Source organism: Gobius niger (genome assembly GCF_951799975.1).
Source record: "Gobius niger genome assembly, chromosome: 19".
Classification (NCBI taxonomy): domain Eukaryota; kingdom Metazoa; phylum Chordata; class Actinopteri; order Gobiiformes; family Gobiidae; genus Gobius; species Gobius niger.
In genome coordinates, this window is record NC_136870.1 from 12662450 (window position 1) to 12690121 (window position 27672).

Below are 27672 nucleotides of genomic sequence, written 5' to 3' on the forward strand. Positions count from 1 at the left end.
TGGTAGGTAACTGTAATATAGACATTGTTCATCATTATTTCATTATATAAATAGGCCTATATAATTTAATATTTACACCCATGATTAGGCAATTTAATTTCAGTAAAAAATCATTTGGACGTGCTTGTAATAGAAAACAGTCTGGTGGTGATCATATGTCGGAGTCAGTGCGATTGTCCTAGAAAACAAAGATATTAGCAGGCCGTATGTAGTGTTAAAGCAGTTATGTTACACTGTGTACTGTACTCACTGTGTAAATGGGGTTTTGGAAGCCAGCCGAGTCAAAATCACTGATGGGGTCAAATTTCTGGAAAAAGGAAACATGAAAATGATGTGAAACTGCTGAAATATTTATTACTTTAGTTCATACAAATGATAAAACGGAAATCAATCAATGTATAAAATGTACTTTGGTCTCCATGGCTACATACCACTGTCTCGGGAGTAGCAGCTGTCGCTAGCTCTATATCGGTTGCACCGGCCTCAAAAGCCTCCTGGGGAAAAATTAAACAAAATGTAAGTGCACTCAAGCCACACAACAATGAGTGTTGAGTTCAAGCGTCTCCTGATTAAACCTTGTTTGCAGTGCCATCTCCAGCAGGTTCATCGACGACCTGGAGCTTGTCCACGTACACCGGGATATTTATGTTTTTCTACAAAACAAGAGAATGATGAAATGTTCTATCCTGAATTTGCCATTTCAACATTCTGCTGCTATATGCTGTATTCACTGTAGTGCAGCAATATCTAAAATGTTAATAGTAAAACAAATACTATTCCAGCACATTCAACAAAAGCGGGAATGAGTGTTAATTGTACAAACTGCGGTATAGAGCGTATTAACCTGGACTGATCCATTTGGAGCTGATGTTTCGGGCATTTGGTTTGATGCGAAAGGCTGCGTTTCCGCTTCGTAGGCTGGGTTCTCAAAGCTCTTGTCCTCTGCTGACAGACTGATCACTGGCACCTATGACAGAGGTTGTTTTTTTGTGCATTTAAGTAGAGATGAGATTTTATGCATTCAAAGGCTGTGATGTTTCAGTACTGACCGCTTCAGCAGCATTCACACTCCTTTCATTTATCTCTGTCCTCGCGTTATTAGAAGGTGAATCATTTCTGAAATCAGAGCGCAATACACAGTGTTAAAATAATGTCGACGATAAATGTAGTAGCAGAAGAAATGTGTTTTCGTGTGTTTAACCTGAAGCGTGGCAGATTTGGCATGGCAGGCATGGAGGGCATGGAGGGCATGCTGGGAAGATTGGCCCGCAACCTTTCGATGAGGTCAGGCTTCTTGCGGGCAGAGTAAACAAACGCAACAAGCAGTACAATTATCAGCACAGTGACTCCGATGGCGATTCCAACTGAAACAGAGACAACACAAAGAGATCAAATGAAATGACAACACAGTGTTTACCTGTTGTTCAAGATGAAACATTTTCTATCGTTATCTGTACCTGATGTAGCCAACAGACCCGATTTGCTAGTTTCACAAAATTGCCCAAACCATGCGGCAGGGCATCTGAAGCACAAAGTTTATAACATGCATATTAGTTAAAGGCAGGTATATCACTCTTGTTTGAAATATGCTGTTTTTAAGTATTCGCACTTGCAAAGGGCACTATTGTCATCAAAGTAGCATGTGCCTCCGTTTTGACACTGACATGGTGGGGGCATAGTGGGAGGAGGCTCGAACCCTGAAAATAAACGCACACAAACATAACAGTGCGGAAAAACTGTATGCACCAGGCCATGAAGAGACATGTGATCGTTACCTGTGTCACATTCGGTGTTGCTGCCGGATACAAAGCTGGTGCCTTCAGGACAGGCACAGGTGTAGCCTCCCGGACGGAGCAGGCACAGGTGGCTGCAGGTCCCTTTACATGGATTCTTCACTGTAGAGACACAAACACTCTGTCACAGCTGCTTACGCCTCCACTTTTGTGTCAAATCAAACAAAGGCTTTTTTTTCACAAAAGCTTTCCTTCTGTCCAAGGTAAGTAAGTGGCTTTTATGCCAGAATTCAGTTGTGTAGCAAAATAATGAAACTTTGGTTACGTGACTTACTGTTGATGGAGTTGTATCTCTGCTTCTGATACAGAGAGACCTGTGTGAGCCAGGGCCCGGCTGTCAGGAGCTTTGTCTTTTGTCCGCGGCCGAACTTGTCCTGTCTGTAAACCTCGCCCTTCTCCTTAGTGCTCCAGTAAACGTTGTCCTCAAACACGTTCACGCTTAGGGGGTTTTGCACATCTAAAACAGCATAAGTACATGTATTATGGCGTATTGATGTAAGTAGTCCATCTTTCATGTTGACCTCCTCTCACCGATGAAGACAGCGGTTGTGCGGCCTTCTCCCGAGGGCAGGACTGACTCGATGCGGCTCTCCTTGGAGTCTGACCAGTAGATGCGGTCGTTGTTGGCGTAGTCTATGGCCAAACCCGTGGGCCATCCCAGCTGTTCACCCACAAGAACCTTCCTCTCCTGACCGTCCAGCCACGAGCACTCGATTTTTGGGTCACTTCCCCGATCGGCCCAATACAACATTCTGCCCAACAAAAGATACAATTTCCCTAGCAACCACAGGCTTAAGCTAAAACTCTAGTTCTTAGATCATCTTTTTGTCTCACCCTAACTGCGGGTTAACAGCCACGGCAGATGGATGTCCCAGGTCAGTCTTCACCAGATGTTTCCTGTAACGTCCATCCAACATGGCTACCTCTAACCTTCTGACTCTGGAGTCTGCCCAATACAAGTTCCTATTGGCACAGAAGGTTAAAAAAGTGTGATCTAAAGGCAGAGCTTCTCTTGAAATGAATAAAAGGTTCTATGATGAAGTTGCAATATTCAAGACGGTTATTGGATATAGTAGCTAATTTTCTCATATCCTGCAGCGTTCGCCAAATCTCCTGACCTGCCGACCCAGTCCACAGCGATGCCGTCTGGTGAGGTGATGTACTTGATGTCCAGGGCTACTGCAGCTCCAATGTTATTACTGCCATCATCGATTGAAGGGATGTACGCTCTCTTTATGGAACCTGACACTGAGTCCTGACCAGCCACAGTGAAGTAGACCATACCTGAAACACATTTAAACAGAATTACATTGATGACCTCTTTTTATGAACTGACCTTTCATGTTACTTGGGTTTGAGCCTCACTGAATCCTGTGCTGTTGTGGTCAAAGTCGTAATCCATAGCCATGATGCGCTCCTCTTCTTGCAGGAAGTCGTGATAGGCCTGAGTTTGAAGGTTAAATCTCCGAATTCGGACGTTTTCGGGCAGAAGCAGCAGCGGAGTCGGGCCTGGAAACATAATGCGTGTGATGTAAGTGTGGTCTTAATGCTGGTGAAGCTGATTGGATGTACAGGTTTTCTTTACCCTCTGCTTCACACTTGTCCCCATTGCCCACTCTTCTGTATCCAGAGGCACACTCGCAGTCGTAGCCGCCTTTTGTGTTTTTACAGATCTGAGGGCAAATGCCGAACTGCTCACATTCATTTATATCTAAAAAAAAAATGGACAGAAATTGGTTTATGTTAAGTTATGATTAGGCTGTAGTAAAACCTCTAAGTAATACAGTATTAACAGTATTAATAACAGAACAGAAGAGTACCAATGCAGGTCAATGTGTTGTCCGGGTCCACTTTGTATCCAGAGCGACAGGAGCAGATGAAGCCTGTCCCGTTCAGGTTGGTGCATTCTTGTTGGCACAGTTTCTCCTCACACGTACGATCCTGGCCAAAGTCTAAATGCAAAAAACCCCAAACACACATAGTACCTCGTCTTAGTGTATACATCTATTTGTGAACATGTGCTACTCACTGCAGCCGATCTCATCAGTGAGGTCCCCACAGTTGTCGTTGTGGTCGCACACGTAGGGCAGGGAAACGCAGTGTCCGTTGGAGCATTTGAACTGGTCCAGGGTGCAGGGGGGCAGCGTGGGCTCACGGCCTGAACAACACAAACACATTGAGTCACTAATCCAAGTAGAGGACGTATGTCTTTCACAACACATCCACCTCCGCCTGTCCACCAGGCAAATCGCAGCTTTGTGTACAGATCCTCCCTCCTCAACAGAACAAAAACTTGAACAAAAACACTAAAAATACAATACTGGCAGAACAATGTGGAAACTCGTGAGAGATACACAGCCAGATGACTAATCGAAGCAATGTCCCTCTCTTTTGTTTTAAAGGTCCTGTAGATTTCATTCAATTGGACAGCACAGGGTAAAAAGGGGCTGAAGAGTCATTCAGCAAATTGTTAAAGTTGCTGAGGCCAGAACAGTGTTCCGCACACATGTACAGGAGCCTTACCCACTGGGCTATCGGGGCTTTTAAAGCAATCTCTTCATAATAATCATTTGACTTGGATTCAACATATAATCTGATTGTGTAACCATCCAATGAAACAGGCAATTGTCTCTGTGTTTCCATTGTTGATTTAGTCCTATCCCATTATTTGAGATTTCCCTTTTTTGTTTGTATGAGGTTGGGCTCAAACGGAATTAGACGAACAGACGAGTCCTGGAGTTCAGGATCAAACGATCAATGACGCATTCACTCAACCAGAATATTCAATCAACATAGATATATTTTTGCAAAGTATTGGTATGTATTCAAGGCCCTCTAAAAATAAACAGGACTGCAAAAGGATGGGGCTTAATGCTTTTTTGTTGCTTCCATTCACGTCTGCTGAGAGTGGGCAAACACGTGAAGCATGACGGGAGAGGTCAAGGTGCACAGTAAGATTAACCTGGGTTCATTTTAATTTACTCTAATAAACTAATCCTAATTAATGAATTATCGACACACCTGACCAATCTCTAATCCCCACAAAACAACACTGAAAATGAGTGCGCTCGTACATAGCTCTTCTTTCTCATCGCTGCCGTCTCCGCAGTCGTCCTTCTGGTTACACAGCAGTCCAGAGTAGATGCAGTAGCCATTTGCACAGCGGAACTTGGCTGGCATCTCACAAGTTACATTGACTAAAAGACAAAAAGGATTTCTTCAACTAAAATATGTATAAAAACAAAACTTAGTTTCAGGGAGCTTTATAAATGTCTTACGGCAAAGCACAAGCTGTTCATCCGAGCGGTCCCCACAGTCATTGCTGCCGTCGCACACCCAGTTCGGGTTGATGCACAAATGGTTGGCGCATTCAAACTGGTGCTGCGGACACCAGCGGCCTCCTGGGTAACGAGTAGCTGCAGAAGGCAAACATCAAGCCCGTACTATATGGTTAATACTTTTAAACAATTTCTTTTCCACATTCAAATAAAAAAGACTATTGAGCAAGCAAAGAAGGATTGCAAAATGTAGAGGTCTGTTTTGGACACATCATGAATGAAAACTTACGGCAGCTGGTCTCGTCGGACAGGTCTACACAGTCTGCACGGCCGTCGCACTGAAGAGACTCGGGGACACAGTGGCCGGAATCGCACTGAAATGAGCCCGGCCGACACGTGTACAGCTCTGAACGTAACGGTCAAGAAAGATGAGTTTATATGACGATGGAGTTCCCGAGGTCTTGAATTTGTGTGTAAATGTAAATGTACCACAGTCCCGCTCATCCGAGTTGTCCCCGCAGTCGTTGTCGTGGTCACACACCCACCTCCCGGGGATGCACTGCCCATTGTCGCATTTGTACTCACTTTCTGAACAAGGCCTCGGCTCTAAAAGACGGAAAACAGAATTGCATTTATGTTGCATTAAATTCAAATTCAATTGAATACTTACGGCAGTCTCTTTCATCGGAGCCGTCACCACAGTCGTTGTTTCCATCGCATTTCCAGCGAATGGGAATGCAGCGGTGATTGTCACAGCGGAAATCTCCCGACGGATCACATGTCACAGCCTCTGCGAGCCAATGAGTAAAGGATTCAGTATAAAACTCTCCTTTTCTTTTGAGCCGTGTTTTAGTTTATTGTTTTGCAAAACTGACCACATCCTTGCTCGTCGCTGTTGTCCAGGCAGTCGTTGGTGCCGTCGCAGCGAGCCCACAAAGGGACACAGCGGTAGTTGGTCTTACAGGAGAACTCGGTTTCATCACATTTGTAGTCAGGACCCCCTGCAGAGAAACGTGAAATGAGACAATTGGGTTGGGTTCACGTCACAATACAACCATCTTCAGAAATGACAGATTCATGCCTCTACAGTTATATAGTACTCTTCCCCCCCATCTGAGATCATGAAAGATCTGCTTCACTCACTGCAAGTCTCGAAGGGCTCGTCCGACCCGTCCCCGCAGTCGTCCTGGGCGTCGCACACGTAGCTCTGGGGCAGACAGAGGCCGTTGGCGCACTGGAACTGGCCCGGTTTGCATGTGCGCTGGGAACAGGTGTCTGGGTCCTCGTCGCTGCCATCTGTGCAGTCCTTCAGTCCATCACAATGCCACGCCACCGGGATGCAGAGCTTGTTTTTGCACTGGAACTGGTTATCCAGGCATCTGTGGTCACCTAGAGATGAAAATATAAAAGTATATGTGAAAAAGTGAACTGAATGCCTTTACAAATGCATCATTTGTCGTACTGCATAGGGCCGCGTCCTCGTCTGAGCCGTCGGGGCAGTCAGAGTGGCCGTCGCAGATGAAGCCGGGGTAGGTGCAGTTTCCGTCCTGACACTGGAACTGACCAACAGGACAGAACCGAGGGGGGCAGGTTTGCGGTTCATCTGAGCCATCACCACAATCCGACTGACCGTCACACTTCCACCAGATCGGCACGCATCTGATGGCAAAATGTTAATGTTTAGGAGCTTAATTTTATATCACACCTGATATTTTTGGATGTCCTGGTTTTATACCAAACTGTTGACATATAACAGTACACTTCCAACACTTTAAATCTAGCTAAGTTATTAAAAAAATCATCCAAACAGGAGGCATACTTCTCATTGTCCCCACATCTGAACTGTGTGCTGGAGCAGTCAGCGACACACTGGACTTTGAAGCCCACCATGAGACCAATGAAGTGATCGGGACATTCACAAGTCGCTCCCTGTCCTCCAGGTTTGATCAGACACAGATGACTGCAGGTCAAATGATGGGAAGTGCAAGGATTTTCACCTAAGACAAAAAAACAAACAAAAAACATGGCTTTAATTAACAGAGCCAAACATCTTCAGAATCTGAACCCTTCAGGCATCCGTACTCCTGGGTTGTCTGTACGGGTGGTAGACGTGGATGTCGTATGGACGGTGGGTGTTGTTGTTCATCACGGTGCGCTCTTCTCCGGTGTATTTATGCGCCTTCTCCACAGTGTGTGTGTTCCAATCAGTCCAGTAAACCCAGTCCTCGAACAGGGAAATGGCAAAGACGTGGGGGAGAGCTCCGGCTATGGCTCGATGACGGTGCTTACCATCCATGTCCGCAAAGCTACACAAAAGCATGATTATTAAACATTTAAGGGCGATTCAACTTATCTAATGAGAAAACAAATGACTCACTCCAAATAACTGAGATGGGCGTCAGCGAAGAAGATCTTGTTGGTGGTGTAGTCGATAGTTAAAGCATGAGGCCACTCCAGTTTTGTTGTTATAATGGCAGTGATGTTGGTCCCATCCATACCCGCTCTGCCGATATATGGAGTGTCTGCCCAGTCCGTCCAATACAACCATCTACGAAACAGAAAAACGACCATCATTACATTGTCTTCTCATTGCATTTGCATTGGGTGTTAGTGCACTGTACCCGTATTTTGGGTTTACGGCGACTGCGTGGGGACGGCTGAGAGTAAAGGTGTTGTTTCCATCTTGGAAGTGCCCAGAGATGAGCTTTTTCTTGAAGCGTCCATCCAGCTCCATCACATGAAGGGAGCTGTAGAAACTGTCTGACCAGTAGAGCTTCCTGTAAAATAGAGGGTGCTTATCAACAACATGTGCTGTCTTAGTTTAGAAAGACGTGACATACATTTAACAAAGCTTGTAAAAAACAATCTATCAAAACAGTTGGTTCACGCACCTGCCGACCCAGTCCACAGCGATGCCCTCTGCCCCTGCGATATTATTGTCCGCCAGGGTCTCTCTCCCGGTCCCATCCAGACGCATCCTTTCCATCTTCCCGACTCCATCGTCCAGCCAGTAGAGCATCTTCTCTGAGTGGTCAAAGTCCAGAGCGATGGCGTGGGCCAGCCCCTGCAGCACGACGCTGAGCTGTGAGCCGTCCGTGGTCAGGTTGCGGATGTAGTAGCGGTTGCTGTACAGCAGGTAGGGGTTGACGCCGCTGTTTTGGCGGCAGGTGCGCCCGTCCGGCTCTCGGATGTAGCCGGGGGCGCATTTGCAGTAGTAGGAGCCCACGGTGTTGTCGCAGAGCTGGCTGCACACGGAGGGCGTGCTCTCACACTCGTTCACGTCCTCGCAGGCTTTGCCATCAGGCATCAGTCTGTAGCCCGGGTTACATGAGCAGTAGTATCCAGTGAGCGTGTCCGTGCACAGCTGAGCGCACTTATGGACAGACGGATTTAGGCATTCATTGATACCTAAACAGCAATTTAAGAAATAAATATGGTAAGCCAGAAGACAGAATTAAGTCATCAATGATGTGGTTCAAATTAAAGTGGACATACAGTAACTATATTTCATTCTAAGCACTGATCCATTCCGTTTAAAAATTTGAAATAATGTTAGTATAAAGAAAATCAATTTTTTGCATAGCACCCCCTTCAGGCAGTAGTGAGACTAACATATCATCCGGTTATGGATTATAAGCCTTGAAAATGTGGAGAACCACTTAGTGTTCCCTCTATGATGCAAGAAAATCCAGGAAATACGGACTGGAGCGTTTCAGCAGAAGAAACAATGACAAGGGAACGGGATTACTCAAAGCTGCTTGAATGATAACAAAAGTTCAAGTTTTTATTTTACGAGAGGCCAACCTTATAACATGGTTAGAAGCTTAACCACCTTAACTCCCACCTGAAGCACATTTTCTCCAGCTTGGCTTTACCCAAATCTATAAGCTGCTTGAAAAGTGTCAAAATAACAACAAAAATGAGATGAAAACGAGGATGAAAAAAGTGATTGTATGGCTTAGCTTTCAAATGAGGCCTATAGGCTGTAATCTGTGATCTGTATCTTTTAGATTTGGATAAAGCTGAAATGGAGAAAATGCAATTAGTGAAGGTGGGGGTTAAGAGGTTAAAAAGTACATTTTGCATTATACGTCTCCTCTTAGATATACTTTATAGCTCGCATAGGAATATTTGTGCTCTGAATTTCACCCAACCTTCAATACCACTGGGGCAACCTGCGGCAGTGGACAACCACAGCACCAGGAAACCCACAAAAAAATCCCACATATTTAGACCTTCTTTGCAGTTTTGTGTGTATTCTTACCACAGCCCTTCTCATCGCTGTTGTCGGGGCAATCCTTCTGTCCGTTGCACACCTTGTGCAGGTCGATGCACTCTCCGGACTTGCAGAGGTACTGGTTGGGGGCGCACGTGGGTTGCGGCGTCAGGCACAAACTGTCCACCTCATCAGAGCCGTCGGTGCAGTCCATCTCCCCGTCACAGATGAACGTACCCCAAACGCACGCCCCGTTTTGGCAGGTGAACTCATCCGAGGAGCAAGTGTCATACGAACAGCCCAACTCATCGCTGCCGTCTCCACAGTCGTTCACGCGGTCACAACTGGAGGTGAGTCACCATATCAGATCTTTGCTCAAACATGATAAAAGATTGCTTTGGTATACTTACTGAAACGCGATGAGGACGCAGCGTCCGTTGGAACAGGCAAACTCATTCAAATGGCAAGTTCTGTTTGGGCAGTTTTGAAGCTCATCAGCCGCATTGGCACAGTCTTTTTCCCCATCACAGACAAAAGTCAAAGGAATACAGCGCGGGTGGCCAGGATGCCAAGTTGGACAGGTGAACTGGTTTGAACTGCACGTGCGTTGACCTAGAGGAATTCAAATGATGTGTCCTGAATAAAAATCATCAGTGCACAATTGAACAGGAGCATTAATATTATGATCCTACCACACTGTAATTCTAGAGCCTCATCGCTGTTGTCACCACAGTCATTGTTGCCGTCACAGACCAAGGACTGAGGGATGCAGTTTCCGCTGGTGCACGTGAACTGGGTTGGACCACATGTTCTGATTATATCCTCTGAGTAAAAAAATCAAATAAGTAATGATGAATAAAATAAAACCCCACATAAAAGCATTATGGTGTAAATTATTCTAACGTCTATGTCACTCACCACAAGATGGAGGTTCATCAGTGCCATCCTTGCAGTCTTTAAAATCGTCACAGACCCAAGTCTCAGGGATGCATTTTCCCTCATCACAACGGAACTGGGTTGGAGAGCACGTCCGACCAGCTGTTTTCACAAAACATTCTTAATATTATGCATCAAAAATCATGCGTTTGCACCAAAACGAGACAGAAACCAGGAACCGACCACAGAAGAGGGGATTCTCGTCACTGTTGTCTCCACAGTTGTTGTAGCCATCACACAAATAATCAGGGAAAATGCAGATGTTGGTAGTGTCGCACTTAATTTGACCAGGAGGGCATTCCCTTGGAGCTAAAAAAGGAAAACACAACATTTTAAAGTGTTGGGCAAAAGCGCAATTTTCTGTAAACAACAATGAAACGTCAAATCTCACGGCAGTTAATTTCATCTGAAGTGGCGTTGTCTCGGCAGTCATTGCGGCCGTCGCAGACAAAAGCAGAGCTGATGCATCGCCCGTTGGCGCAGGAAAACTCGGTGGCAGGGTTACATGTGGGGAACGGACATCCTCTCTCGTCACTGTTGTCGCCGCAGTCGTTTGTGTAGTCGCACGTGTAACCGAGAGGCACACAGCGGCCGTTATCACACGTGAAGTCCACTGCTGCACACGTATGGTACGCTGTGCACAAAAACAAAACAAAAAGCAAAGTAAAAAAAAGTTAGGCCAATGCAACCTTTAAAAAAGTAATTGCTTAAGGATAATGGATATTCTCATAGCCCTATTTCAGTCCTTTTTCCTTACCGCACACTCTCTCCAGCTCGTCAGAGTTGTCATTGCAGTCATTGTAGCCGTCACACTTCCATCGCGCTGAGATGCACCTCCCGTTCAGGCAGGTGAACTGCTCCGGTTGACAGCGCGCCCCAGTGTCTTTGATGCAGTCCTTGCCGTTGTTGGCTAGGTACCACTTGCCGTCGTGTGGACACTGGCACTCCGGACCCGACGGCCCTGAGAAAACAAGTTTCTTCATTTCTATTCCTAATTTCATTGAAAAAGGTCAAGTATAGATTTGGATACAACATTTACCTGACACACACACGTGACTACAGCCTCCGTTAAACTGCATGCAGGTACTGTTACAGCTCTCCTGTTTGGACGGCGCATAAACGTGAATATCGTTTGGTCTGTACTGCATCTCCTGGGCGAGAATGGCAAAGTTTGAGCCATCATCTTTTCCAGCCCTGAAAACTGCTCTTTGGGTCCAGTCTGTCCAGAAAATGTCCTGCTTGAAGACGGTCAAGGCGAACGGGTACTGGACTCCCATCAGAATGACTTGCCGATTTTCGCCTGTCAAAGTGGATCGTTCAATCATGTCCCTGTAGAAAGCACAGGAACACAACAATTCAAGTTACTCTTCATTTAAATATTAAAGTATCTACAAATCACATACAGTGAGGCATCAGCCCAGTAGAGCATCCTCTCGTCGTAGTCAATAGACAGTCCATTGGGAGTTGAGAGACCGGTGTTGATAATAGAGGTCCGGAAATTTCCTGCCAGTGTGGCTCTCTCAATCTGAGCCGGGTAACCCCAATCTGTCCAGTACACGTAACTATGGAGATAGAGTTTAGTCAATGGGATTTTTCAACGTGTAAAAAACAATAGAATATGACGTATACCCATAGCATGGATCGACAACGATGCCTCGGGGACGGTTTGCTTGAGCTACAATTGAGCGGTTCTTCCCATCGACTCCCATGGACATAACATTACGTTTATAATAATCTGTGACATAGACACGTTTGTTGATCCAGTCGAAGGCTATGCCCTCTGGATCATCCAAGTCTGAAAAGGACAGAAGAAAAAGGATTCAATAAAAAATACATAGCATAAAAAACTGTGCAATAACTTGTCTAAGTGTGTCCCTGACCTGATGCTATAAGCACAGGCGGACTGCTGATGGACGTGGTTGAGATGTAGCCAACTCTGCTCCTGCCGTAACCTGTATACTGTGTGTAGAAAATCCTCTTTTCTTTGAAGTCAAAATCTGTTCCCACTATGTAGCTGCCTAAAGTCACCGTAGGGAAAGGGCTGCTGTGGTCCTCGGGATCTAATCTCATACTGTTGACACTGACATCAGTTGTGAAAAGCAAAAATTCATCCAGACCATAGCCACAAGTCACTCCATTGTTAAGAAGCGACCCATGAGCGCAGCCACATTTTGGTTGTTCCTGGTCAGGCAGAGCAAAGCATAACTGCTGGCAACGTCCGTTGTCTTCGTGACATGGGTTAAAAGCGACCTGATGGGCAGCAGTGGGCTGAACATGCACATCAAAGATAACCACGTCTGTTAGGCCAGAAAGACTGTCTCTGATAACCTGAAGAAAGAACAAAAATGAGTCAATACATCTTTATCAAAAGCTAAAAGGTTAGGCTTTGAAATTGTGGATGTGATCTCTTGTTTTGCCATTTCACATTCTTTTAACTCGTATTAATTGCCTGTTGGTTATTTGAATGGAACAATGCAGACACCCAGTGCTGCAAAAATGCCGGATTTAGCTCAGAGCTAATTTCCATCCGCAGTTACCCATGGGGTAAAAACTTTTAATTTATTCATTTATTTCAGGCAAGTGGCATTTCACAGAGGAACACAAGTGAGTTCATGCCATGCTGCACCAACAGCAAAACACTACTCAACATGCAAAGACAAATATTATCTTTGCTTTATGGAGTAACATCTTCATGTCAAATTCTTACCTCTGGCTGGTCAGTATTGGCTGGTTCCTTACTGGCTTGAAAAAGTTTTCCCAATTTCTTGTCAACCCACAGCATGTTGTTCCCAAAAATGGCCACGCCTGTCGGGGCCGGGAAGCGGCTCCCGTACCTTATAATCTGCCTCTGAGTGCCGTCTGCAGCCATTCGAGAAATCATGTCAAGAACGTCATCCGTCCAGTAGAGAAAGTCATTGGTGTAATCCACAGTTAGGCCTCGAGGCGACGCCAAGCTCTCAGAAGCCAGCACTGTTCGGTTGGTGCCGTCCAGGAAAGCGCGCTCTATTTTGGGGGTTTGCCCGGCGTCTGTCCAGAATAGGTAGCGAAGCTTAGGGCTCACGGCCAGATCACTGGGCTGGTCCTTGGACGACTTGAGGAGGATCATTCGGTAGGTGGTGTTTATTGCCAAGACCTCGAGGAAAGTCTCACTTGTGAAGGCATTGGTGAAGTACAGGTTACCTACAGATACAGACAGAGGAGAACATTGGTGAAAGCAGAAATGTGTATTTGAACATGGCAATGTACTCAATGTAATGCATGTACAAACAAAATCGCATCGCATAATGTGGACAATGTATACAATCAACTATGGCAAACTTACCAAAAAACAATAAATGAACATCAACTGTCTCTGAAGGATTTTGAATATATGAGCTCTATAATTGGATTGTGTCTTGGCTCAATGATAACCTTTTCTAACATGTTACAGTTACTTCGTGAGCTACATGACAGTCGTAACACTGCTGACAAAACCTCAACTTCCGCGAACACTGAAGCAAAACTACTGTAGGGAATACTACCTGCAATCCAGTCAACAGCGATGCCCTGGATACCCCTCCTTCCGATGCCAGTGGTGACCACACTCCTGTAATGTGATCCATCTGTTTTGGTGCTGAAGATCCCTTTGTAGGAGGTTGAAGTGCTGTTATCGGTCCAATACACAACGCCTGACTCAAAATGGAGGTCTAACTTGTCCTTGATGGAGTATGATGCTGTGGACAGAACAATATTAGTAGTTTAAATGACAGAAAAATCTGACGTCTCAGTCTAACTTACGTCCTCCGACTGGGACCATGGCCTCGGAGTGATCAGAGCTGTTGATGTGAAAACCTCGGATGTGCTTGGAGTTTGTCACAACAGCAAACGACTCGAACTGTTCGCAGCGTGACCCGTCCTGTGAGGGGTTGAAGCCAGTGGTGCAGGCGCAGCTTTTCTGATTGCCTGGTTTGGGTAAACACAGCTGAGGACAGTTGCCATTGTTGGTGCTGCAAGCATTGGTGGTTCCTGCTGAATCTGAAAATGATGCAAAATAGAGGGATTACACAATAAGCATATAATGTGGGTTTATTAAGTAATACGTAGCAGTCTGATACTACAAACTTTAACATTTCCTTTCTATTGGTAAAAATTCTACAATGAAAAACAGCTTATTTTTGGTGTGACAATCTACTCACTGTCTCTAGCATGGACTTTCAGCGCTCGCAGACCAGACATGCCACTTCTCATGACCACCATATTAGCACCAGTGTCTTTATCCACTCGCTCAATGACCTCCAGGTCAAGGTCGGTGTAGTAGAGGTAGTTTTGGTGAATGGTGAGACCCCACGGATTGGACAGGCCGCTGACCACTCTGACCCGACTCTGCCCATCCATTGTGCCAGACTCAATCTGCAAGACCAAAATGAACTTTACGCTTGTCACGATTCAAAACTGAAGTTTTTAGTTGTTGCACATACCACTCCCGAGCCGGCAACGCCCCAGTAGAGTTTACTGGTTGAGATGTCAGCAGCAAGAAACCCAATGTTAGCCAGATTATCAGTGTAAAGATTTGTGGGATTAGCGCCATCCATGTCGGCGCTGCCAACTTTAGGAGGGACTCCGTTCAAGCCCTTGTCGGTCCAAAACAATTTCCTATTTGAGGAAAGTAATGGAAAAAAGTTGTGGATCGTTTAACCAGATTCACTTTGTCTCGATGTAAAGATAACTCGTGTTTACCCTCGAGCTGGATCCACTACGATTCCATTTGGTGATCCGACCCCTTCAGGTTTCCCAGTTGAAGTGATGAGAGTTTTTCTGTAGTGTTGCTCTCCATCGACACGTATCACCTGTGCCACACATAACAACATGAGTTACCAGTTTATTAATTATTTTAGAGTAGACCTGTTTTACCTCAATAGTCTTAGCAGTAGGATTTGTGTAGTACATCGTTCGGCCAATCCAGTCAAAAGCCAGTCCGGATGGCGTTCCCAGGAAGGCTGCTGGTGCAAATTCTGATCTGTTTGTTCCACTTGTCTTGACCCTCCAAATTGAGCCCTGGGAATGTTTGAATAGATCATGATTATCGAAAACAAGGTAGGTGAATCTACAAATAAGACTTTTTGTTTTTTTTACTCACAGTACTTTGCACCCAGTAGACAAACTGCTCTTGGTCGTCAAACTCGATGTCTCGTCCTTGGCTGATGCCCGACACTGGAGCCATTGCGTTATTGGATGGATCAGCTGGGTCCAGAGGAATCCCAAAGATCACAGAATCTCTCACCGCCATCAGGAAAGGAGTGTCATCTGAGCGGCAATGAGCAAAACAACAGTATGTTAAATGGTTTAATAGGTAGAATATGGGTTTTAAGGGACAGATTTACCTTTTATACAGGTGCGTTTGTCTGTATCTAGTTTCCAGCCTGACTGACAATGGCAGGTGTAGTAAATGGGTCTCAAGCCGGACAACAGACACAGCTGAGTGCACAGGTGTTGTGCACATGGGTTGATGGCTGAACAAGTAAAGAGGATTATGTCAAAGCAAGGATTACTGTATTCAACATTGTACAAGGAAACAAAAAGCTAAACTAAATCAACATACCGTATTTTCCGGACTATAAGTTGCACTTTTTTTTCAAAGTTTGGCTGGGGGTGCGACTTGTACTCAGGTGCAACTTATATATCAAAATATAAGATTTTGCGTTATTTTCACAACTGACAGCCAAAAGAGGGCGCTCTAGGCTTACGTAGCAGTATCTGCTACTCCTGCATGGTTGTACAATGACAAATAAAGCACTTACTTACTTACTTTACCATTGAAAATAAAAAAAAAACGGTGTGGAGTGAGCGAGAAACTAGTGTGGGACTGTCGAAAAGCGGAGGTTACTCTTACTGCAAACAAGAAAACAAAAAAAAGCTAATTGCAGGCTAAAAGCTGGATGGCCACAGCTAGAGGAACGAGTTCGCAAATGGGTAATTGGACAACATGCTGCCCGGACAGGCTTGTCAACAGTGCAGTGCGACTTATACTCTGGAGCGACTTATAGTCCGTAAAATACGGTAATTGTAATTATTTGTGGACCTGGTGGTTGTTTGATGGGGTGAGCCATAACAATTCCCATTGGTTGATAGACATTATTTAGGAGAGTGGTGACATTTCCCCCATGGAACTTGTTGGTCCTCATGACCTTGCTGGTGTAGCGCTCGGACCAGTACACAAAGTCCTCAAAGATGGTCATCCCATGTGGGTGCTGCAGGACCTGGTCAATGATTCAAATCAAACTTTAAATGACATTGTTCTGTTTTCTAAGTACACTGTGCCTCTGTGTCTAAAAGATACTTACAAAATCACTAGCCATGACTTGCTGGCGATTGTTGCCTTCATAGTCGCAGTAGTCAATGTACTTGAGGTATGCATCTGCAAAGTACAGCCTGCGTGTGGTGTAATCCAGAGCCAAGCCATTGGGCCAGTAAACCTTTGTGGTGAGAATAGCCGTCCTTGCAGATCCATCCATAAACGCCCGTTCAATACGAGGATTTTTGCCCCAGTCTGACCAAAACATGATGTTGGTGCTAAAAAGAATTAGGCATAATTTGATTAATAAATTCATATAAGGAAGTCAAAACTATTGTCTGTCTTACTGGTTGCGGGGGTCCAGAACAAGACCACGGGGACTGGTGATATTTTTGGTCAAAAGAACTTTTCTGAAACGCCCGTCCAGTGTAGATACCTCAATGTTCTCCATCACAGAGTCAGTCCAGTACAGGTTTCGACCCACCCAGTCCACCGCAATACTCTCTGGTACCATAAGACCAGTGGAAAACACCTACATCACAATAGATTATATATTGCAGTATCTATGCTCACTCACTCTAGTTAAATGATTTCATCACAGTTACCAGCTTTTTGTCAGTGCCGTTTTGGTAAGCGCTCCATATCTGCTTTGTTGAGGCATCAGCAAAGTACATTCGGGTGGTAACTCGATCAAAATCCACTGAGACAATTCCTGAGCCACTCATCACAGGTCTTATGACAGGTGGTCTCATGTTGACAGGATTTGCAATGATCTGACTTCGTTTGCTAACCAGAAGTACAGCAGCCTTTGGGTCTGAGAAACAAAACATGGGCAATACATGTATTACTATTGTATTGATGTAAAGCTTGAACCAAAATAATAACTTCAGTCTTGCAGTAAAATTTCTGTTATATTTTGCTTTTGTCTCACCTGCAGCTTTGCATGTGCGTCCATCAGGCCCCAGGGAGTAGCCATCTGAGCAGAAGCATCTAAAGCTGCCTCGTTCGTTGAAACATCCCTGGCTACAAAAGCCAGGGATGAGGCACTCATCAATGTCCTCGCAGGTCTTTGAGTCATTGAGAAGCTGGAAACCTGGAGAACAGGTGCACTGAGCCCCAAATGGACCCTGGACACAGCCATCACTGCAGCCGCCATTGTTAAGCTCACAGTCATTTTCATCTAAAAATAAATCAAGAAAGATGGATTACTATTGTACCATTAATATTTAGTTTCCATCTGGCAATGACCTGGTAAGATGAGAACTTACTACACAGAGGTGATTCGTCTGCTCCATTGGGACAGTCTCTTTGGCCATCACATAATTTGTCGAGGTTAATGCACACCATGTCAGTGGGGCACAACCACTGTCCTGAAGGGCAGCTGAACGGAGGTGTGGGACAGTCCTGTTCATCGCTCATGTCCCGACAGTCATTTTCTCCATCACACACCCAGCTTTGTGGGACGCAGATCTTGTTGGCACACTGAAAGTAGCTGGATCCACATGTGAGAGGAGGACAGGTGTTGTGCTCATCTGATCCATCTTCACAGTCCGCGTGACCGTCACACTCCCAGTTCTCTGGGATACAGAAGCCATCGGTCTGACACTGGAACTCATCATCGTGGCAAAGGCCTGGCCCTCGAGTGGCTAAAACACAATTGGGATAAAAATATGTACAGTTTATACAGTAATGTACCAGTAAGTGCATAACAAACAAAGTATAAAAGTAGATTTTCAGCTTACGACAGTCTCTTTCATCCGAATGGTCTCTGCAATCAAACACACCATCGCAGCGATAGCTGTTACTGATGCACTGATCTCCACTGGCGCAGGCAAATTCATAGGAGGCACACAAAAACTCTAAATACGAGAGGCATAATGAGTGTGGAGACTTAAACCTGAAACATCAGTGATTTGATGAGATACCCACCACAGTCCTTCTCATCAGAGCCGTCTAAACAGTCTTGATCTCCATCACACACCATGAAGCTGCTGATGCAGCGATGGTCCGGACACAGGAAATAGGATGGAGGGCAGGTGGTGATGGTTGAATCTTCAATTTAAACATAGAAATGATGTTAAAAATGTTTTATGCCTGAAGGTAGCATCACAAAGTTAATACTCACTGCAGTTGTGTTCATCTGAGCCATCACCACAGTCATTGTCGCCATCACACAACCATTTTTTGGAAATGCATCTGAAGTTATCGCAGGTGAAGTAGTCAGATGAGCAGGTAGCAGGGATGCGGGTGGGACAGTTCATTTCATCAGATCCATCTCCACAGTCATCTTGACCATCACAGCGCCAAGTCGATAAAATGCAGTGTTTGTTGTTGCAGGTAAACGCCCGTGGAGAGCAAGTTGCACCTGAAAATGAAAACAGAAATGATTCAGCGATGATGATGATTAACCATCGTGCTTGCATTATGTTCATCTCTGCTTTCTACTCTTACAGCGTGAACATGTTTACCTGTGTCAGTGCAGTTAGCCTCGTCCGTCTGATCAAGGCAGTCTGCATATCCATCACAGCGGTAGGAGTTGGGTCGACAGCGCCCCTCGTCACACTCAAACGCATAGTCACCGCAGCTGGTGTCAGGAGGGGTGACAGAATCGTCCTTGATACAGTCTCTCTGATTGTCCTTGAGCTTCATACCAAACGGGCAGCCACACACGCGACCGAATGACGGAGTGGGGAAACAGAAGTGGCTGCAGTGGCCATTGGGGACCAAACTGCACTGGCTGTTGTACACTGAATATATTGCATGACCGATTAGTGCCACCGTTGACTTTCTGCATAAAACACTGTGACAAGTAACTGTGTCTACTTACAGCCATGGAGGTCAGCAGTGTAGGCCTTGATATTAATAACATTGTTGATTCCTTGTCTGACCATAATATTTCCTCCGCCGTCTCGTTTCCTCATCTCAAATATTGCTCTGGTTCTTGTGTCTGACACATATAGGTAGTCTGAAGTGGAAAAAACAGTGCAGTGATGTGTTTTTCCAACAGTAAACAGTACAAGCTTATCATTTGCGTTACCAACCTGAATATACTGTGAGAGAATAAGGCTGAGTGATTTGTCCAAGATTGCTGAACGTTTGTCTGTCGGACCCTGCAATACTAATACTGCCAACCTGATCCAAAAGGGAATCCACCCAATACAAGCGATTCGATCTGCAACAAACATTTAATAGAAACTCATTTAAATGTACTTAATATAGCACTTCTATATAGTTTATGGCACTCACGCATAGTCAAGGGCAATTCCATATGGCAGTCCAAGGGTTGTATTGACTAAAGGAATTGCATTGCTGCCATCAGTGTAAGCTCTCATGATGGCTGCAGGGCGGTACATGTCAGACCAGAACAAGAATCTGTTTGATAGATTACACAACAGAACTTCACTACATATTCATGGTATTTTTCTCATAATAATAATAATACAACATTTAAAGAACTGCACAAAGCCCGACTTATAATCAGAATGAAAAGAGTTCTTACCCGGCACTAGGATGCACTGCGATGCCCTTTGGGTTTCTCACGCCGGTCACTATATCCCGCCTGGATTTATCAGCGATCCTAAAAGCTGCCACCACCCTGTAGCTGCTTGAGGTCCAAAACAAAACTTTCGACGTCCAGTCATAGGCCATGGCGTCGACGGCTGAAACTCTGTAACCTGTTAAAATCTGTTGCACTAACAATACACAAAAGGCAACATTAAGGCAACCCGGGAAATGCAAAGACTTCGAATGGGATACAAAACAAGAAGAAAATGTACCTGATCCGTTTAGGTTCGATTTGTAGATGACTCCTCTTGACCTGTCGTTATAGAAAATGGCTTCCTCGTTGCCATCAAACTCTACAGCAGACCCAGAAAATGTGGTCCCAAGTCCAGTCAGAGGCATTGTGATGTCCTCTTGGAGCGACAAGTTTAATGGGATGCCCCGCACTGCATACGCGGAGGCCACTAGCAAGTAGTCTTTCACCTCTGTTCCGAGAGTACAAGAAGTGGTTTGTCAATTACAGAAATTAGCAGTAAAATTTGAAGAGGTTCAACAATTCAAATTGGTAAATGTAATGGTGATACAGGTAACTCACTGAAACAGGTCCTGCGGTCCGGTTGCAAGTCGTAACCATGCCGACACTTGCAGCGGAAACCAAGACCATCGTTGTCAGTGCGGTGACTCAAAAGGCAAATCTGTTGACAGCCGCCATTGTGCCTTCCACATGGGTTCATTGCTAAAAAAACCAAAAAAAAACCAGGATGAATATACAGCAATAATATTTGAGTCAATGTTTAAAAAAAAATGTGCAGACCAAATGGTTGCAGAACGGAGTGTGACACCACCACGTGTCCCGGGCGGTTCGCAGTGCGGTAGATGAGCGCTGGGTCGCTGCCATTGAATCGGTTCGTTCTGATCACACCCATTTTTGACCAGTCGGTAAAAAACACATGGTTCTCAAACACTGCGATCCCAAAGGGGTGTGGAGACTGAGTTACGCCGTTTAGAACGATTTTTCTGAAAACACGACACTGATTAACTTACAAGACTATCTCATTTTTAAAACTTGATCAGTGAATAGTCTCGCACTGACCTGTCTAAACCATTGTAGGTGGCCGTCTCCACTGTGTCGAAGTGACTGTCAGACCAGTAGATTCTTTTGGTGACAATATCCAGGGTAATGCCAGTTGGGGTGCCGAGTCTAACTTTGATGAGCTCCACACGGTTACTGCCATCCATAAAGGCACGCTCAAGCTTGACCTGCTGATTGGCCACTCCCATGTCTGTGAAGAACATGTAACTATAATGGAAAAAAAGTGAACAGTCATTAAACTTACAAATCAATGCAACATTTTTACTGTAGTTTGCCTATACACACCCAACAGTGGGATCGAGAGCCAAGCCATGAGGGGTCTGCAGGTTCTCAGCCACCAGTGTGACCCTGTTCCCTCCATCAAATTCACACACATCGATGCGCTCCACCATCGCCTCAAGGACATACAGTTTGAAGTTGATCCAGTCCACGGCAAGATTCTGCACATTCTGCACCGCAGCAGTCAGGACCTCTTTGATGGCCCCTCCATTGTAGTTGGCAGAGTAGACCTACAGGGAAAAGGATACACTTGAAATCCAAATAACTTGTCTATAATCAATAACATTAGAGAGCATTGAGTCTGACCTTTTTCGTGTAAGTATCACTCCAGAATATCTTTTCACTGTGCCAGCCGTAGGCCACAGCCACAGCCAAACCTTTGCCCTGTGCAGGCACCAGGGTTCTGGTAAAGCGGCCATGTATGTCAGCCATCATCACATCACCCCCATTGGTAAAAATCAGCTGTGGAAGTCCGGCTAAAAGGAGAAAAGGATTATTTAACAAAAGAACACCAATAGTAAACCATAACAACTACTTAATAAGATGCTATATTAACAATCGTAGCAGACACTTACTGGACACATTGGCTTTGCAAACATGCCCGAGCTCCAGAAAGTACCCATTAGCGCAGCTACAGTGGTGAGTCCCAGGACGATCCTCACATATTTGGTCACAGATTCCCCAGATCTGACAGTCATCATAGTCTAGTGACAATGGAAGCAATTATCAACATGAATTTACAATAAACTTCACAGATTATAAATGCAAATACTTTATATCTACATCAGTTTCTGTCAATTAGCAATAGCAACATATCGTTAAGCTCTAAAATGCTATGTCATCTCCGTTTTGGTAAAATGAGAGGCTCATACCTACACAGGTGCGGCTGTCATTTGCAACAATGAAGCCATCAGGGCAGTAACAGGCGCCACCCTGAGGCGATGGGTGGCAAACGTATTCACAGCTCAAAGTGGAGCATCGTTCAAGACCTGTTATGAAGGATAAACAAACGAGAATCATGAACTCCAGATCAGAATCACAATGGAGAACCTAATAATGAATAAGGATTTGCTAACAGCAACATTTTTAGGACACAAAGGGAACTTAAAGGCCTCTAAAAATTTTATAGGAGAAGTTAATCTTAAACTAGGTTTGGTCAGGAAGTACCTAAAAGCTGACGAGTTAACTTAAATGCCCATTAACCCACACTTACAGCTCTATAAAGAGGTTATGAGGTGTTGGACATGTGATAGCTCTTGCTTCAAGGTCTTTATAGTCTGCTTATGCGAAATACAACTTGTGTTTTACGTTTTACAGTGACATTTTCTAGTAGTACAGTAGTGGCAGGATAGAGTGAAGTATTTTACTAATGAGTCCTGTTGCTTTAGAAATGTGTTTAGGTAATATGACATTTTCAGCTACTCAAGAAATGCCTTACAACTGTCTCTCATTGGTCAGTAGATAGACCCAAAACTCACCGCAGGTCAGACCCGCCGTTGAGTTGCTCTCGTCTGTTCCTCCAGGACAGTCAGGTTTGCCATCGCACACTTTGCCCACAGGGATGCACACTGTAGACTCAGGACACCCCCACTCTCCCGGGTAACAGTCTCTCGAGTCACTGTCTAAAATGATTATATAGATATTGTACTACATATTTAAGCAGGTGTGCAGTAATATTTAGAAATACCTTCAAAGTGCATGAACCAAATAACCAATAACACTCACCACAGCCTTTCTCGTCGCTGTAGTCTCCACAGTCATTGAAGTGGTCACAAACCCACTTCTGAGGGATGCACCTGCCACTGGAGCACGTAAACTGATTGCCGCTGCAGCTTTGATACACTATAACAATGAACAAAACGCGTTAAAATCTGTACAGCAGTCCTTTCTTATAGTCGCAGTAATGATGAGAGGCTCAGCTCCCAACTGACCGCAGTCCTGTTCGTCGCTGTTGTCCCCGCAGTCGTCCCAGTGGTCGCAGACGAAGCCTTGTGGGATGCAGTAACCATTCGCGCACTGAAACTGGTGCGGGGGACAGTGTGAACTCGCTGGGAGGGAAAAAAAAGCAAAAGTACAAGCAGTTATTAGAATTTAGTATCAATTTTTCTGTAGTCAGTGGTTCTTGATACATGTTGTTGTGGTCGTCTGCTTAATCTTCTTGAGGTATTTTATTCACATTAATAATAAAGCTATAATTTCATTGAATGCTTTAGTAATACATTTTAGTTAGACGCTTTGATAAGTTTACAGGCAGTAAATAGCCAGAATTTAGCCCTGATTTGATCTTGATCAAGCCCTGGTGGTATCCGGAGGATCAAATATTTTATAAGGTGGTACTGAGAAGGCAGAATAGCCGACTTATAAGGCGTCAGGCTACTTACTGTGAAAAACACTGAGCTAGGTATTAAATCAGTATTATAATTAATACAGTATTTCTTCAAAGTTTTGCTCACTGTACTTCAAATGGTTGCACTAGAACATGTTTTTTTATTTGTATTTTTTAATTTTTTTATGTTGATTTAATTTTTGTGCAGCACTTTGTAACTGTGAAGTTGTTTAAATGTGTTGTAGAAATAAAGTGGATTGGATTGGACAATGGAATTATGTGTTTTAGTAGGTACATTAAGGTTTGAGTCATTGGTATCAAGTTATTACACATTGTTACATAGCACAATACATTGTACTAAATGTCCAATGTACAATGTATCAAGATAGTGTAAAATAAAGTTACCCTTCAAAGCTATACTTTTTTAGTGCAATAGTTTTTTCCCCATTTCTTTCTTTCTTTCTTTCTTTTTACTTGTCTTTCTTCCTTCCTTCCTTCCATCCTTTCTTTTTCCTTGTCTTTTCTTCCTTCCTTCCTTCCTTCCTTCCTTCCTTCCTTCCTTTCTTTCTTTCTTTCTTTCTTTCTTTCTTTCTTTCTGTTCTTTTTCCTTGTCTTTTCTGTCTGTCTTTCTTTCCTTCCTTCCAACTTGCCTTTTCTTTCATTCCCTCCTTCCTTCCTTTTTACCTTGTCTTTTCTTTCTTTCTTTTCTTGCTTTCTGTCTTTCCTTCCATCCTTTATTTCTTTTATCCCTTGTCTTTTTTCCATGTCTTTTCTTTCTTTCTTTCTTTCTTTCTTTCTTTCTTTCTTTCTCTGCTTTAAAACAGCGTAAAGTCCAGCGCTCTTACTGCAGTTGTTTTCGTCGGAGCCGTCCCTGCAGTCCTGGAGGCCGTTGCAGTGCTGGGAGTTGTTGTAACAGGCGCCATTTGCACACGTCTTTTCGGTGCACGGTGGGTAATCTGAAGGGGAGGGGAAATGATTATTGAATTAACTTGTTTAATTTTGGGGGGGTTTCGGCATCGCTCCTTAAAAAGGTTTAGCCACTCACTGCAGTTGTTCTCGTCTGAATTGTCGGCGCAGTCCTTCACGCGGTCGCACCTGTATTTGACGGGAATACACTGGCCCTCCTGGCACGTGAACTGGTCAGGGCTGCACGTGCGTCCACCTGAAGAAAGATGGCAGGTGACAACAGCGTGAGCAGTTATGTTTAGCCTAACATTGTGCGTTTGTGTAATATACATACATTGACCGCTGAGATAATAAATAGGCTACAGCTTCATAGACTTCAATACCTACTCCAATCCAAACTATGGTCTGGAAGCAGGGGCGGACTGGGACTTAAAAACGGCCCAGGACTATGACCAGCCTGGCCCAAATCGCGTAAATGCGTAAATGCGCACTTCCACAAAGACATATGTTAACCTCTTACCACCCACCCGTTCGGCTATACCCAAATCTAAAAGCTCCTCGACTGGAGAGCAACAGTGCAGCGCCTCATTTGAAAGCTAAGACCTACAAAAGTGATTGTAAAATCCTCGTTTTCGGCGCTATTTCTCTTGAGCTTTTAGATTTGGGTAAAGCTCGGTTAAGGCGGGGAGTAAGAGGTTAAGGAGAAAATTGAGAGGTCAAACCGGTGGCCCTAGAGCAGGGGTGTCCAAAGTGCGGCCCGGGGGCCAAATGCGGCCCTCAGACCAATTTTTGGTGGCCCTCGGGCTGCTTGCTGAATCGTTATAGTAGTCCTTTTTATTTAATATGTAATAAGTCTACACAATTCTAACCTAACAACTAGCATTTTATTGTGAGACAGAGCTGGCATGAAGGTTTAAGCTTAAATAGAGGTATGGGGCACAATTTAAACCTCTGCTACTCGAAGGTTTCGTGGAACTAACAACCGACCCATGGCCCTTTACCCCGTGTACGCTCCAATATGTGGCCCCCCATGAAAAAAGTTTGGACACCCCTGCCCTAGAGCAAGTGGCCCTTCTGTGCTCTTACAGAATGGACATACGGCCAGTCCGCCCCTGCCTGGACGCACACCTACATTTGTTCTTTAGTTCAGTGGTAAATGCTTTCTTCGATGAGACTACTTTAGTCTCTGTCTGTAATACTGTTGAGGTGTAATTACGCATACCACATGTCCTCTGCTCATCAGACCCATCGATGCAGTCGGGTTCCCCATCACAGACGAATGCAAGTGGGACGCACTCTCCGCTGGTCACACACTTGAACTCCTGAGAGGTGCAGGCCGGAGGTGCTAAACAGCAATATTTCACATGTGCTCAGGTATGTGTCTTGGTGTGATTATTATTAGCCTTTACTGTTGCTTTTCATACTCACGGCAGTTCAGCTCATCAGAGTCATCTGTACAGTCCTTTGTCCCGTCACATCGCCACTCACTATTGATGCATTGTCCGTTGTTGCACTGAAACTGCCCACTGTTACATGCACCTAGATTAAAAAATATATAAAATTATTCATATACACCAACCTGAAATTAACGTGTTAACTAAAACATGTTAATAAAGTGTGTCTTTTTACTGCTTTTCCTGCAACTAATCAAAAGTTTATGACAGCTATGGCTCACTTCTGAACTGTGTAGCATGTGATGGAACTTGTAAACTGACTGGTTGATTGGACCCAGTCATGTGACTCAGGGAAGTGGTTGTTCAGTCTTTTTCTTAGACCCACAAAGTCACACTTTCACTAATTTAATAGTTTAAAATACAGTTTACATTCATTTAGTTGACTTTTTTGTGATTTAAAACGTGTATTACCCACTAAATACATGGCTGTTTTTTTCTCTTTCCCCCCTCAAATTAGAAAATCAATTAGTTTGATGCTTACCTTGAGTTGTCTGAATTTCTTGGAGGATGAGCAGCACCGACAAGAGATAAAGACAGTTTAGGCCCATGTTGTGCTCATCAGTCCCTCGCCGCAGAGCACTGTCCTAGGCCTTTCTGTCTGCTCGTACACGCTCAATGAACTAAGGGATGTGAAGATGCCCAACTCCCCCGAACCAAGCGGCTGACCAATAACATCACACGGAATGGCTTTTTATGGCATGCTCCCTTAACTAAGGTTAACTTTTATAAGCTTCCATGTTGTCCAGATCAGCAAGAAGTAGTGACTGATGTCTGGAGGTGTGTTACGGCACTCTCAGAGTCACCACATACATAAGCACTACGAGCATCATGCATAACATAAAGTAAGTCAGACATTTGTTATAGTGAGCTGTAGTGGAGTCCGTGTTAGGGGTCAAAATTGATCATTGTTTCTTTTGTATGTTGTCAATTCTAAGTAATTTATAATCTTCTTTTGGGTACAACATTTCTCTACTTCTGTCTGTGTATAGACTGTATAGACTGCCTTTCTTCAAGTATATCTTACTCTACTTTAGCGCATTAGTGAAGCAGATGTGCAACACACTTTAGTTTTAGCTCAAAATAACTCATTTATTTCTCAAGTTAAACTAACAATAACTTTATGTTGTCAATTCTAAAATTCTAATAATATCTCCATATTCAGTAACTTTCTTGGCCGGAAAGATGTTTTATGATGAAATAAAACATAATAATGATATGAAAATGAAGCTTTTGTACTCCTCCAGTCTAAAAACCCTCAACTCTGCAATTTCTAACAAGTATATGGGGAATTCTAGGAGCAATAAAGTGTTATTGTTTTATGGCGCTTTCAGCTAAATAGAAACGGATTACCAAAAAAGGTGCAATCCGGAATAGTGAAGGCATGACATTTTAATTCAATACAGCCCCATTACTCTTTAAGCCAGTTCAAGGACTGTATTTGAGTCGTTTTTCAGCTGTAATTGTCCTAAACAATTGAGTGTAGAATCAACGTGAAGTTTAGCGCCCTCATGTGGTGTTAAATAGCCAAAATTAAAATATTTCAAAACCAGTTGAATAAAATATTAAAGCCACACCACGTGACATTTTTCACCATAAAAAATGTTTTTATTGCTGCGAAA

General features: G+C 44.2%; 1 protein-coding gene across 1 annotated transcript; it reads right to left on the reverse strand.

Annotated features, from left to right (window-relative positions):
• Positions 1-57: 57 nt before the first annotated feature.
• Positions 58-26601, reverse strand: lrp2b (low density lipoprotein receptor-related protein 2b; the record flags this gene model as incomplete). Its single annotated transcript, XM_079576858.1, has 81 exons — positions 58-178; positions 251-307; positions 432-494; positions 576-653; positions 845-967; positions 1050-1116; positions 1202-1364; positions 1458-1522; positions 1610-1697; positions 1776-1895; positions 2068-2250; positions 2325-2545; positions 2628-2756; positions 2912-3077; positions 3159-3302; positions 3379-3504; positions 3614-3745; positions 3823-3951; positions 4868-4990; positions 5072-5209; positions 5361-5477; positions 5561-5677; positions 5742-5861; positions 5947-6072; positions 6215-6460; positions 6534-6730; positions 6891-7068; positions 7154-7377; positions 7449-7619; positions 7693-7848; positions 7963-8479; positions 9336-9631; positions 9698-9899; positions 9980-10111; positions 10206-10325; positions 10407-10532; positions 10615-10857; positions 10981-11184; positions 11263-11552; positions 11627-11785; positions 11853-12018; positions 12104-12551; positions 12931-13403; positions 13745-13936; positions 14001-14237; positions 14399-14612; positions 14681-14855; positions 14940-15049; positions 15114-15257; positions 15340-15506; positions 15584-15712; positions 16282-16459; positions 16544-16772; positions 16842-17026; positions 17100-17308; positions 17426-17674; positions 17763-18140; positions 18237-18353; positions 18424-18546; positions 18620-18859; positions 18963-19241; positions 19322-19459; positions 19536-19666; positions 19741-19866; positions 19994-20186; positions 20271-20480; positions 20591-20731; positions 20810-21012; positions 21089-21295; positions 21374-21597; positions 21674-21843; positions 21943-22071; positions 22240-22356; positions 22846-22989; positions 23093-23209; positions 23299-23415; positions 24539-24649; positions 24739-24855; positions 25822-25944; positions 26028-26138; positions 26535-26601. The coding sequence occupies 81 exons, from the start codon at positions 26599-26601 to the stop codon at positions 152-154; spliced, it is 13821 nt and encodes a 4606-aa protein (XP_079432984.1). The 3' UTR covers positions 58-151.
• Positions 26602-27672: the final 1071 nt, after the last annotated feature.